General features: G+C 44.2%; 2 protein-coding genes across 4 annotated transcripts in view; one reads left to right on the top strand and one right to left on the bottom strand.

The window, feature by feature from the left end:
• ptbp1b (polypyrimidine tract binding protein 1b) overlaps positions 1-4,517 on the bottom strand; it is a 32,101-nt gene extending 27,584 nt beyond the window's left edge. The window contains exon 1 of one of the 3 annotated variants that reach the window (XM_037697888.1): positions 4,467-4,517. In XM_037697888.1, the coding sequence (XP_037553816.1) occupies positions 4,467-4,474 (8 nt within the window). In that variant the 5' untranslated portion in view covers positions 4,475-4,517. The remainder of the gene's footprint in view (positions 1-4,466) is intronic. The other 2 variants (XM_037697889.1, XM_037697890.1) reach the window with 2 other exon arrangements.
• Positions 4,518-6,284: 1,767 nt separating this feature from the next.
• stil (STIL centriolar assembly protein) overlaps positions 6,285-11,410 on the top strand; it is a 7,447-nt gene continuing 2,321 nt past the window's right edge. Inside the window, exons 1-12 of the mRNA XM_037674440.1 lie at positions 6,285-6,364; positions 7,698-7,793; positions 7,912-8,027; positions 8,100-8,287; positions 8,386-8,630; positions 8,699-8,782; positions 8,853-8,939; positions 9,017-9,164; positions 9,231-9,334; positions 9,428-9,536; positions 9,622-10,213; positions 10,400-10,893. Of these exons, the coding sequence (XP_037530368.1) occupies positions 6,285-6,364; positions 7,698-7,793; positions 7,912-8,027; positions 8,100-8,287; positions 8,386-8,630; positions 8,699-8,782; positions 8,853-8,939; positions 9,017-9,164; positions 9,231-9,334; positions 9,428-9,536; positions 9,622-10,213; positions 10,400-10,893 (2,343 nt within the window). The remainder of the gene's footprint in view (positions 6,365-7,697; positions 7,794-7,911; positions 8,028-8,099; positions 8,288-8,385; positions 8,631-8,698; positions 8,783-8,852; positions 8,940-9,016; positions 9,165-9,230; positions 9,335-9,427; positions 9,537-9,621; positions 10,214-10,399; positions 10,894-11,410) is intronic.

Genomic DNA, 11,410 nt, shown 5'->3' with positions numbered 1-11,410 from the left:
TTTTTGTTGTTATATACCTGGATGACTGAGAAAACAAACTTTGTGTAAACTAAGATATTTTAGGTACCAAGTTTGCTACATGGCAACTTTTTGGAGTAATTTTTACACAAATCTCAATTACGACGAAAAATAAAATACAAACTTTTCTACTTGTTCTGCAGTCCGAGCTCATTCTGCAGCATGGTTCACATGCAGCCAAACATCTTCACTGAATTTGTAACACAAACCATTAACAAAGATGTTTTAACTAATTTAATGACATACTTTCCTTTGTAACTCATGAATTACAGATACATTTATTTTGTAATTAAATTACATATTTCAGTTTATTGCAACTATTAGAGCTGCTGCCTCTCAGCGAGCAGGTCCCTGGTTCAAACCCCGGTCCGGGGGCCTTTCTGGGTGGGGTTTTCATGTTCTCTCCGTGCATGCCTGGGTTTTCTCCGTGTACTCTGTTTTCCTCCCACAGACCAAAAACATGCATGTTAGACTGACTGGTAACTCTAAATTGTCCCTAGGTGTGAGTGAGAGAGTGAATGGTTGTTTGTCTCTATGTGTCCATGTGATGGACTTGAGACGTGTCCAGGGTGTCCCCCGCCCCTCGCACAGTGACTGCTGGACATGGGCACCGGCGACCCCCGTGACCCAAAATGGAAGAAGCGGGTAAAGATAATGGATGGAGTTTCTTGCAACTAGTTACTTCACTGCCCTGCCAGTAAACCTCTGGGCTGAGACAAGTTGGTGAACGGCATTCATGGGCGAGTCTCCAGTTTGTCAAAGCTAAAAGGAGCTAAAGAAAAAAGCAAAACACAAACAAAAAGTAGCAAAAAGCAAATTAAAAGAGCATAAGGTGAGCTATACAGGCTTTGAAAAAGTAGTTAAGTTTTCTAAAGGTAGCAAAATGTTAGCGAAATGTAGCAAGTGGCTTTTTACATACGATTACTAAAAATAGCCAAAAGTTTTATAAGGTAGCAAAAGGCGAGCTAAGTGTAGCATATAGCAAAGATCAGTATTTTCCACTGCAGCTCATTCCGACTCGTTTGGCAGGACAGGTCACAAACGATCTTTGTCTCAAACTCTGAAGAGGAGCAGCGGGTGATGAGCATTCCTTCCAGGAACCACAGGCCCGTGGTTCAATATCTTTAAACTTGTGTAAAATCAGAGAGATGAAAGTAGCTCAGGTCCAACATTTCTTCTAGAACATGCCAGGTAAAAAGTGCATTCTCTTTCTGTTCAAGTTGTAAACAAAACTACCCAGGGAGACGTGGTCGTCACCAGTTGCTCCCTGACCTCCGACCCTCAGAAACCTCATTTGCACCTTTAAACTGAAACGTCTGAGAAGCCCAGCTGCACTACAGAAATACCAGAGGGAGGTTTCCTGCTGCATACCCAACAGCAAACCGGTTTTTACAGAACCAGTTCAGAAGGAGACAAAAACCAAAACCACTACGGTGGAAAAAACTGCCGGAAACCTCCTGAAACCCAAAGGTGCAGGTGAATCCATCGGAGGCCTCTCTCACTCTCAGTTTTAATTTTTTAAACTTTATTTATACAGGTAGTCTCACAATGACTCATTTTCAAGAGAGGCCTGTTTGGGAGCAGAAGGTGGGGGTTAAGGGCCTTGCTCAAGGGCACAGAGTGGGGCGAAGGAGGGTGGAGGGAGGTGTGGGTGTTTCACCTTTTCCACCCACATTTTGATGTTGTCGATCCAGGCCAGGGAGTCAAACCGACAACCTTCCGATCACAGGCCCACCTTCTCTAACCTCTGCACCACCACTCCCCTAAATCTGAATCTAAAACCACAAGAATCTTTCCCACAAAATTCAGCTTTTAAAGAAGGGAACTTAAAATATCCAACAGCGACTCAGAAAATCCCTTTGAATTAAACGTTCTCCAAACAGACATCTACAACAGGTAAGATGTTTACTCACACCTTTAGCCCCACTTTAAAATATGTTAATTATCCCTTTATTTTGTTAAGCCTACTAAATGACAAGGTTCGGCTGATTTTAGGCCAAAAAGTAAAAAATGTTGAACCCTTAAAATAATCACTTTAATAAAAACAGTGTTTCGTGTGTGACAAGAAACACTTGAAGCAGAAAAAACTAGGAAAATGTCTGACGGGTTCACTTAAGGCCTGAAACCAGTCGGTCGAGTTGACGCAGACCGTAAACCAGCAGGAGGAGGACCCCTCAGGGCTCGCAGGAGTCCTGACGAAGTACATTCACACGAGAAACACAAACATTCCCTGACTGAGTCTGAGGCGGTTCTGATCGGACCGACCAGACGGGTGCAGCGACACAATCCGGCAGAGGAGCTAAACCAAGATGCTAACTGGCTGGAAACCAGTTTCTGTGCAGGACCAGGGTCCACAAACTCAGGAATTAACCCAAATTTAAATCAAATTGGACGCCCTTCTTTATGAGCTGAAGTTATTTTAAGAGCCAATAAATACAAATGATTTAATCTGTGATTTTGTCTCATGTGAGCCAAAGAATCCAATTTTTTTTTTCTGCAGCGAAAGATGTTGAATAGAAACAACCTTTGATTAATTTAAGCTGATAAGAAGTTTGTTGTTTCAGATGCTTATCGGTTTGACAAAATTATGAATTAAAGTGACAGTAGATGTTTAGTTTGATGCGTTCAGCTAAAACTGGGTTAGCACAGAGTTGTTACAGCTAAAAGTAGCAGAACACTTAATGTACCAAAAACTAGCTAAATGTAGCAAAAGGCTAATTTAATGCATAAAAAGCAAGTTAAATGTAGCAAAAGGCTAATTTAATGCATAAAAAGCAAGTTAAATGTAGCAAAAGGCTAATTTAATGCATAAAAAGCAAGTTAAATGTAGCAAAAGTCTAACATACTGTATAAAAATGTAGCTAAATGTAGCAAAAGGCTAATAGAACGTATAAAAAGCTAGTTAAATGTAGCAAAAGGCTAACCTAATGTATAAAAAGCTAGTTAAATGTAGCAAAAGGCTAACCAATGTATAAAAAGCTAGTTAAATGTAGCAAAAGGCTAACGTAATGTATAAAAAGCTAGTTAAATGTAGCAAAAGGCTAACCTAATGTATAAAAAGCTAGTTAAATGTAGCAAAAGGCTAACCTAATGTATAAAAAGCTAGTTAAATGTAGCAAAAGGCTAACCTAGTGTATAAAAAGCTAGTTAAATGTAGCAAAAGGCTAACCTAATGTATAAAAAGCTAGTTAAATGTAGCAAAAGGCTAGATAAATTTAGAAAGGGATGGAGAAAAGTTGATAAATATACAATAAATATATGGTTAATGTACGATAAATGTAGCTAAAGGCGAAATGTAACAAAAATTTACCGTAACTAAAAACCTAATGTATCAAAATGTAAAGTAAATGTGTCAAAAGTCTGGCTAAAAGCTCAGTATATCACAATCTTAACTAAATGTAACAAACGTGTTTCTAAAAGCTCAATGTAGCAAATGTTTAGATAAAGCTAATGCTACAAAAGGCCAGCTAAATGCTAAATGCTAAAAGAAAACACCAAAGCTAATAATAATATAGCGAAACTTGACACTTAACTTTTATAAAGACGACGTCTAACAAATAATTTTAATTTAAGTCATCCTCCTCTCATCTCTGTTCTTTATTTCAGATTGTGAAGATGGAAACACATGAAAAGATGAAAAAAACATCCGTAATTTAAAATCATGTTTTAGGATTGTCCTCCTTTAATTAATTTAAGCCAAGCACATAATAAACTAAGTTAAAGGTTAAAACCATAATTTATAAAACTTCAAACCTAGAAGTAACACTTCAGCTGTTCTTTAAGAAAACTTATATTCAGAACTTCAAGTATATTTTCACTAAAATAACAAAAATAAATCTGTTTGTAGAGTTTTAGTGTTAACTACTTCCGTTTGCAGCTTTAGGCGGATAAGCCAAACTCTGTGTGTATTGTCCCATTTTTAACGTTTCCTCGTGGTTCTCAAGTAATAAATCGAAAAAGACTTTGTGTTTTAGACTCGTTACCAGGACAACGATGATTTTACGTTTTTGAACCAAAACTTGAAAATGAAGGTCCGTTCTAGAAGATCCAGTGCGCGTGAGGAGCTTCGAGCAGAAAGTTACATCCGCTGCTTTGGAGACTCTTCCAACGGATCAGTGACCGACCACACAGATGACGGGATTTCGAAGTCGTGCCACATGTAAAAAATCTCACGTCTGTTACGGTAAACCCGTGACGTTAAGGCGTTCCGTGGAGATGTGTCCGTGGAAAATGGCCCGCTGTGCGAGGCTAACACTAAGCTAACTCTGCTAGCTCGGCTTCCTGCTCAAAACAACTTCTCCGACAAGCGGGCTCACGACGAGATAAGCGGCTGCTCTGTAGGAAAAACGCAACATCTGACGGAACAAACGTGTCCCTGCTCTTACGATTGGGGGAAAACATTCGTAGAGTACATTAAAAAACAGTGTGAAGTCGATGCGATCACTCACCCGTCCATTGCACAACGCGGAACTACTGAGCAACAGGTTCCAGCCAGCGACCAGCAGGATGCCCCGTTCCACCGAAATGGAGTCCTGCTGGAGGCGCGCTCTGATTGGACGGATCCCCAGACTTTGTGGGCGTTTCCTCGCAGAGTCGGGCGGTGATTGGCTGAAGCGCAACAACAAAGAGACGAGATTCCACAAATCCAAGATTCTTTACGCAAAAAATGATGCGTGCTTCTGTACGGGAATGTGGACAGCTTCTCTCTCCGTGCAGGTGGGCGTTGTCAACCTGACCCCCACCCCCAAACAGTCATCAACCTTATGGAATGGTATATATATATATCAATCAACCTTTATTTCTACAGGTAAATCCCATTGAGCTTCGAGGACTCATTTACAAGAGAGACCTGATTTCAACAAAGAAAGATGACAACAATGGACAACAGCAACAACAATAAACAGTTATAAAAAAGCATACTACAGTTTTTTTTTTGTTTGTTTGTTTTTTAACAAATAGGATGACTAAAAGGAAAAGGTAACAAAACAAAAAACAGCTAGATTCCAAGACAAATGTAGAAAACTAAAAACATATATAAAACTAAAAAAAAAAAATATATATATATATATATATATATATGTATGTATATATATACGTTTCTTGTAAATGTTATCTTTCAAACACTTTGTTTTGCTTCATTTGCTGAATTTAGTCTACTCATTTTGTCAAAGTAATAGTTAAAACTTTTCTGTTGGACTCCTGGCAGGGACCGATGCAGACATGTTCCTGTTTCTAGTTTTCTACATTTGCCTTAGAATCTAGCTGTTTTTTGTTACTTTTTTTTTAGCCATCCTATTTGTTAAAAAACAACAACAATTGTATGACTTTTTATAACTGTTTATTGTTTTCATCTTTCTTTGTTGAAATCAGGTCTCTCTTGTAAATGAGTCCTCGAGGCTCAATAGGATTTACCTGTCTAAATAAAGGTTGAATGAAAAGAAAAACTTCTGAAGAACAGAATTAACTGATACTGAACTCTATTTTGCCTAAAAAGTATCTATATTTTACCGCTGCTCCTCCATGATGCAGATCCACCCAGAACTGATACAAAACCGTATCCATTATAAGTGTTGGGCCATTCGTCAGCGCTTACCATCTGATTTCGCTCTTTCTGTTGGGTGTCATGTAACAAGCTGATAAATAATTCCTCAGTGTACTGGAAGATGGCACAGCTGAACATACAAATAATTCAGAAGGCATTAATATATTATCATAAGGCAAGAGTTGACTGAATTTCATTATAACAAACTAGCTTATTTCGTGAAATTGTTCGTTTTTAGGTTTATTTATTCTAAGAATAGTAACATGTTAATTAAATATAATTTTATTTTTAAAAATCCATGTTTTTATCATTTGGCCTCAAGGGGGCAATGTCGAGCACCGGTTTGGTATTTCTAGCCAACAACAGATGACGAGGGAACAAAGTGGCACGCCATTGGTCAGTCTTTTTGCAACGGCTGTTCCTATTGGTCCGCTGAGTTACCCCGCCAGTGGAGTTTGGAAACAGCGCCATAATCAAACTGGGATGAATTTTTTTGTCTTTTTTTTAAACTAGCTTGTTAATAATAAACGAGAAAGAGTTCGGTTCGAGATGTGAGTCTTTAGATTTTTCAGTAACTACCCCACAGGTTCGGGTCTGGTACCGATTGTGAAGTAAAGTTCGAGCCGATGCGGGCGGCTAACCGGGGAGGCTAACGTTAGCACACAGCGGTGTCTCCGTTGTTTATTTACCGCCCGCAGCTCCGCTCCGGTCGGCCTCAACAGGGATGAGCTGCCCGGTGAACCTTCAGGCCCTGCCCGCTGCAGTCTTGGAGGAGGTTTTCACTCCGGGGAACATGCGAGGAAGGTGAGATTATTGTTAAAATTGTGATGATCTGGCACGTCAACGATCTTTAATCTGGATTTTAAACGTGCAGCTGTCAAAAGACTCAGGTCTGCACCTCCTAATTCATTGGATTTATAAAAAGAAACTCGAGAGTATCAAATAGTTCCCTAATGATTACAACATTTATAAGATTCGGGTTTAAACTAAAGTGTTTCTGAAACAAAAACAAGTTATGAGGAACCAAAAAGTAATATTTTCTTAAAAATGGTGACGTTCTTGTCAAGTTTCACCTGTTTGAATCTAAACAAATGAAACAATTTCTTGAAACTTTGAGTTTAATTGAAAAAACAAACTAAAGTTTCAGTAATGTTTGGTAAATGTGTATGTTTCTACAGATGTTTTAATCATCACAACATAACTGATGCATGTTTAAAGACATGTCAGGTGTTTATAATCAAGTCTGTTCAAAATATTCAGGGTATTTTGAATCATCAGTTCACTTAGAATCAGAAGACAAAATATAAGTTATACACTTTTATATAATTCTGAGTTTTATTATTTAAAGTAAAGAAAGTGACACATTTGATGCGGACAGAACTGGCAAGAAAATGTTAAATTATTAACATAAACTTAAAAATAGTACCTTAACATTGTCACAGCACAAGTAAACTGGATCATTTCTATTTGTGTGTTTTATTGAATAAATTGAACATTTATTGTGACACCTGTGTGCCAAATATTAATTTAGCAAAGGATTTTAAAAAAGCGCAGACCAAGCTACATAAAGAGACACAATTTATGGATTAGTTCCCTAAACGCCCACAGCTGTGAGCTTTGAAATGTCAGAATATGTGAATTTATTTCAGTAATTTATGTTCATATTGCATGTTTTCATAATATTGTGCAACCTAATCCGTCAGGTGCAGCTCAGAGTTTACAGTTATTTACATTATTTCTTCTCATTCAGGCTCTGAACTATACCAGACCACTTTATTTATAGAGCACTTTAAACAGCGACAGGGCCAACCAAAGTGCGGTACAGACAGAAACAGACAGGTAACGCACACAGCAACACATAACGTCAAATCAAAATATAGAAACAAAATAATAGCAGATAATAACATAATGACGCAGTGTGATGCATACAGGGTCAGCGCAGATCGTGCAGTGTTGAAAGCCAGGGGATAGTAGTGGGTTTTTAAGCGGGATTTAAAAACGATGACGACGAGCTGAAGTGAAACGAGGTTCTGAGGCGTTTTCTGTTTGATTGAATTCTCCTTCCAAAAACAGACGTGTAGCCTCGTGAGTTGTTCAAGTGAATCGTTTTAAACTTCTTCTGGTTCTGGTTTCACAGAAACTCGTCTCAGCTGAGTTTTCCTAAATCCAGGTTGGCTTTGTGGGACGGCAGCCCCGCAGGAGAGAAGCTCCGCCTCCAGCTCTGCTCCCACAGGTAAACACACCTGCGAGATGCTCAGTCTGCGTTTATCCTCCTTCGCTGTAACTACGGTGGCCCAGAGGGTTTAGAGAATTGGTTTCTGTTTGATAACTGTTTTTGTGTTTCTCCGCAGGAAGCTGCAGGTTGTGCTCCTGGAAAAGGCTCTCCGTCTGGCACAGCGCAACGCCCGCCGCAGCAACAAGCCCCGCCCCCTCTGCTTCTTCCTGGGATCAGCGTCTGTGAGCAGAGGTCAGAGTTCACCTTGAAAGCAGGTTTGTTGATCCCTTGCTTCATGTCCTGAACCCAGCTGTGTCCTCGCAGACGAGGACGGTGTTGTCGTGACTCTGGACCGCTTTGACCCGGGTCGGGATCAGGCTGGGACTGCAGACCGGGTTCCATCAGCTCTCCTACCTGGAGACGTCCTGGTTCCCTGCTTGTTCTCGGTTCGGTCCGACGTGACGCCTGAGCCTGTCGTCCAGTCAGAGGCGGAGCTTCATCAGAGCTTTAAGGTTCCTGTTTTTATTTGTATCTACTTTATTTTTTGTTTTGATAATTTTTTTATCAACTGGTGCGCTGAAGCAGCCGCTCGGTGGTTTCGTTCTCTCAGGCTCTGCAGCAGTTCATGAGCAGCAGACAGGTTCTGGATCTGTCTCACCTCCTGAAGATCAGAGCTCGCCTGCTCGTCTCCCAGACCGCTGACGCCGCGGCGTTGAGCCTCAGCTGGTCCGCCGTCTGTCCCGCCGCTGGCGTGGACGTCCAGCCGGTCCGAGCCATCCCCATCATCCCCACCGCCCTGCTGAGGAGCCTGACCTGCGTGGGCCGCCCGCCGCAGCACGCCGGTCGGCAGAGAGGGTGAGCAGCCGCCAGCTCCGCCTCTCGACCGGGCGCAAAGTGTCGCTGACATGTTTCTGTTCTGGCAGGTTTCTGACCATGGATCAGACCCGGAAACTAGTCCTCCTGTTGGAGTCGGACCCTAAAGCCTCCAGCCTGCCGCTCGTTGGACTGTGAGTCCGGATCCCGTTCAGGTTTTATGTCCATTTGAACAGCTCTGATCGTGTTCTCGTCTTGTGACAGCTGGTTGAGTGGAGTCACGCACGTCTACAACCCTCAGGTGTGGGCCTGGTGTCTGAGGTTCATGTTTAGCTCCGCCCTCCAGGACAGGTGAGGCTCAGAGGCAGAACCGAAGACAGGTCCTCTGAAACCTTCTCCTGTGTCTGAAGCTTGTCGTCGTGTTTCAGGGTTCTGTCAGAGAGCGGGTGTTTCCTCCTCGTCGTGTTCGGGTCCACCCACAGAACTCCTCAGTTCTTCCAGTGTCGAGGGTCCAGACCTGGACCGCAGCCGGACTTCCAGCTGCTGAGCGGCTCCCAGTCTGCCACTCTTTACCAGGTACCAACTCCTTCTGGGTTCCAGAGTTCTGTTGTTCATGAAGGGAGCTGACCCGTGTTCCGTCAGCAGGTGGCGCCGGTGGAAGGTCGGGTTCTGACCTGCGACCTGGACCCTGAGGATAACAGCAGACAGGCCGAAGGGTTCCGGACGGCTCAGGAGTCCTTCAGCAGGTCCGGAGTTTTCCAGTAAACCTGCAGGAAGCAGTTCTGGTTCTGGTTCTGGTTCTGGACTGGACGCTAACGTTTCTGTGCTTCTGTCCTCAGAACGCCTCCAGACGCCGCTCGTGTCTCCGTCAGCGATCAGGACTCCGGAGTCGAGGACGAGGACTTTTCTCCTCGACCGTCTCCGAGCCCCCACGCCGCGGCGCCGCAGGTCAGAGGTCAACCTGACCCGTTGGACCCTCTGGGCTCTGGTGGAGTTCTGAGCCCAGAAATATTTGATGTCTTTGTGGTTTCAGGCTCGCAGGATCCAGCCGTCCGTTCCTGAGCTCTCCCTGTTGATTGACAGCAGCTTATCCTCCAATCACAGCTCGGCCCAGGACTCTAGCCCCGCCCTCAGGCCTCCTGCAGCAGCTGCTCCTTCCAGCTCCTCATCAGCCCCCAAACCTCCTCCTCACCTCCACAGCACACCAAACCCCCACCTGCAGCAGCCATGTTCTTGCTGCTCCTGCCACGCCCACAGCTGCACCCCTATTTTCGCCTCACCGATGCTCCTCGCTGCTCCTGCTCCTCCGCCTGCCTTCCATCAGCAAACTCATCCTTCTTCCATTCTACAATCTGCTCCTCATCCTTCTTCCATTCTACAATCTGCTCCTCATCACCTCCGTCCATCTACTCCTCCTGTTCCTCCTGCCTGCTCTCATCAACAAACACCTCCTTTATCCAGTCGTCACACTCCTCCACCTCCTTCCTTCTCCTATCAGCAGACTCCACCCCCTCTTGACTCTCATGTCACTCCTCCTTTGTATCATCTTCCTCCTTCCACCTCCCATTTATCTCCTCCAGTTCCTCTAATTTCCTCACACCAACAAACACCTCTTTTTTCCAGTCGACGCTCTGCTCCTCCCCCCTCCTCCTCCTCCCATCAGCAAACTCCACCTCCTTCCACCAACAGTCCATCTGTTCCTCCTGTTCCTTTAACCTCACACCAAAAAACGCCTCCTTGTTTCAGCCGTCACACTCCTCCTTCTTTCTTCTCTTATCAGCAGGCATCACCTCCTCCTGGCTCCCATCCCAATCCTCCTCCTCCTTTCTTACATAAAAATACTCTTCCTCCCTCCACCAACCGCCCTTCTACTCCTCCTGCTCCTCCAACCTCCTCGCACCAACAAACACCTCCTTTTCCCAGTCAACATACTGCTCCTCCTCTCTCCTCCCATCAGCACTCTCCACCTCCTTCCACCAACAGCCCATCTACTCCCATTCCTCCTGCCTCCTCCACCCATCAGCATTTTCCTCCATCACCTCCTCTTTCCACTCAGTCTCCTTCCACTCTCGTCTCTCCTGCTCCTTCCTGTCCCTGCAGCCACACCACTCCTCCTCTTCCTCCCTCTTGTTGCAGTGACTCCCCTTCTCCTCACCCCTCCCATCCTGCAGCAGCAGACCCCGTGTCCCCCTCCTGGCTCCCCCGTCCCTCCTGCTGCTGTGATAAAATGCGAGGAGTCGCATCATCAGACACCTACCAACTCCTGCTCCACCAGGACCGCCAGCTGCGCCTCCTGCAGGACCAGGTAAGACCTCCAGCTGCGCCTCCTGCAGGCCCAGGTAAGACCTCCTGCAGGCCCAGGTAACAAACCACGTTTACGATTTAATCTGCCGGAGAACGTTTGGAACGATGTGGATTTTAATCTTCGTGTTGGAGCCTCGAGGAGGTTTTTGGAGCGAGACATTGTGGCTGAAGCCTCCGGTGTCTCGGATCTCCTGCTGGAGTCAAAACTCGACTCCAGAGCTCCTGATGAGTGTCGCCGAAGGAGAAGACAATTCCTGGTGAATTTCTGGAAATTCAAATTTTTATTTTTATTTTGCAACAAAACTATTCACACTACTGGTCCCTACATGTCCCACTGGTCCCTACATGTCCCATCTGTCCCTACACGTCCAACCAGTCCCTACACGTCCCTACATGTCCCATCTATTCCTACACGTCCCATCTATTCCTACACGTCCCATCTGTCCCTACACGTCCCACTGGTCCCTACATGTCCCATCTGTCCCTACACGTCCCACTGGTCCCTACATGTCCCATCT

Source organism: Nematolebias whitei, chromosome 3, assembly GCF_014905685.2.
Source record: "Nematolebias whitei isolate Nwh7 chromosome 3, NemWhi1, whole genome shotgun sequence".
NCBI classification, from domain to species: domain Eukaryota; kingdom Metazoa; phylum Chordata; class Actinopteri; order Cyprinodontiformes; family Rivulidae; genus Nematolebias; species Nematolebias whitei.
Note: the sequence above shows the minus strand (reverse complement) of the source record. Positions and strands in the feature narration are given on the sequence as shown.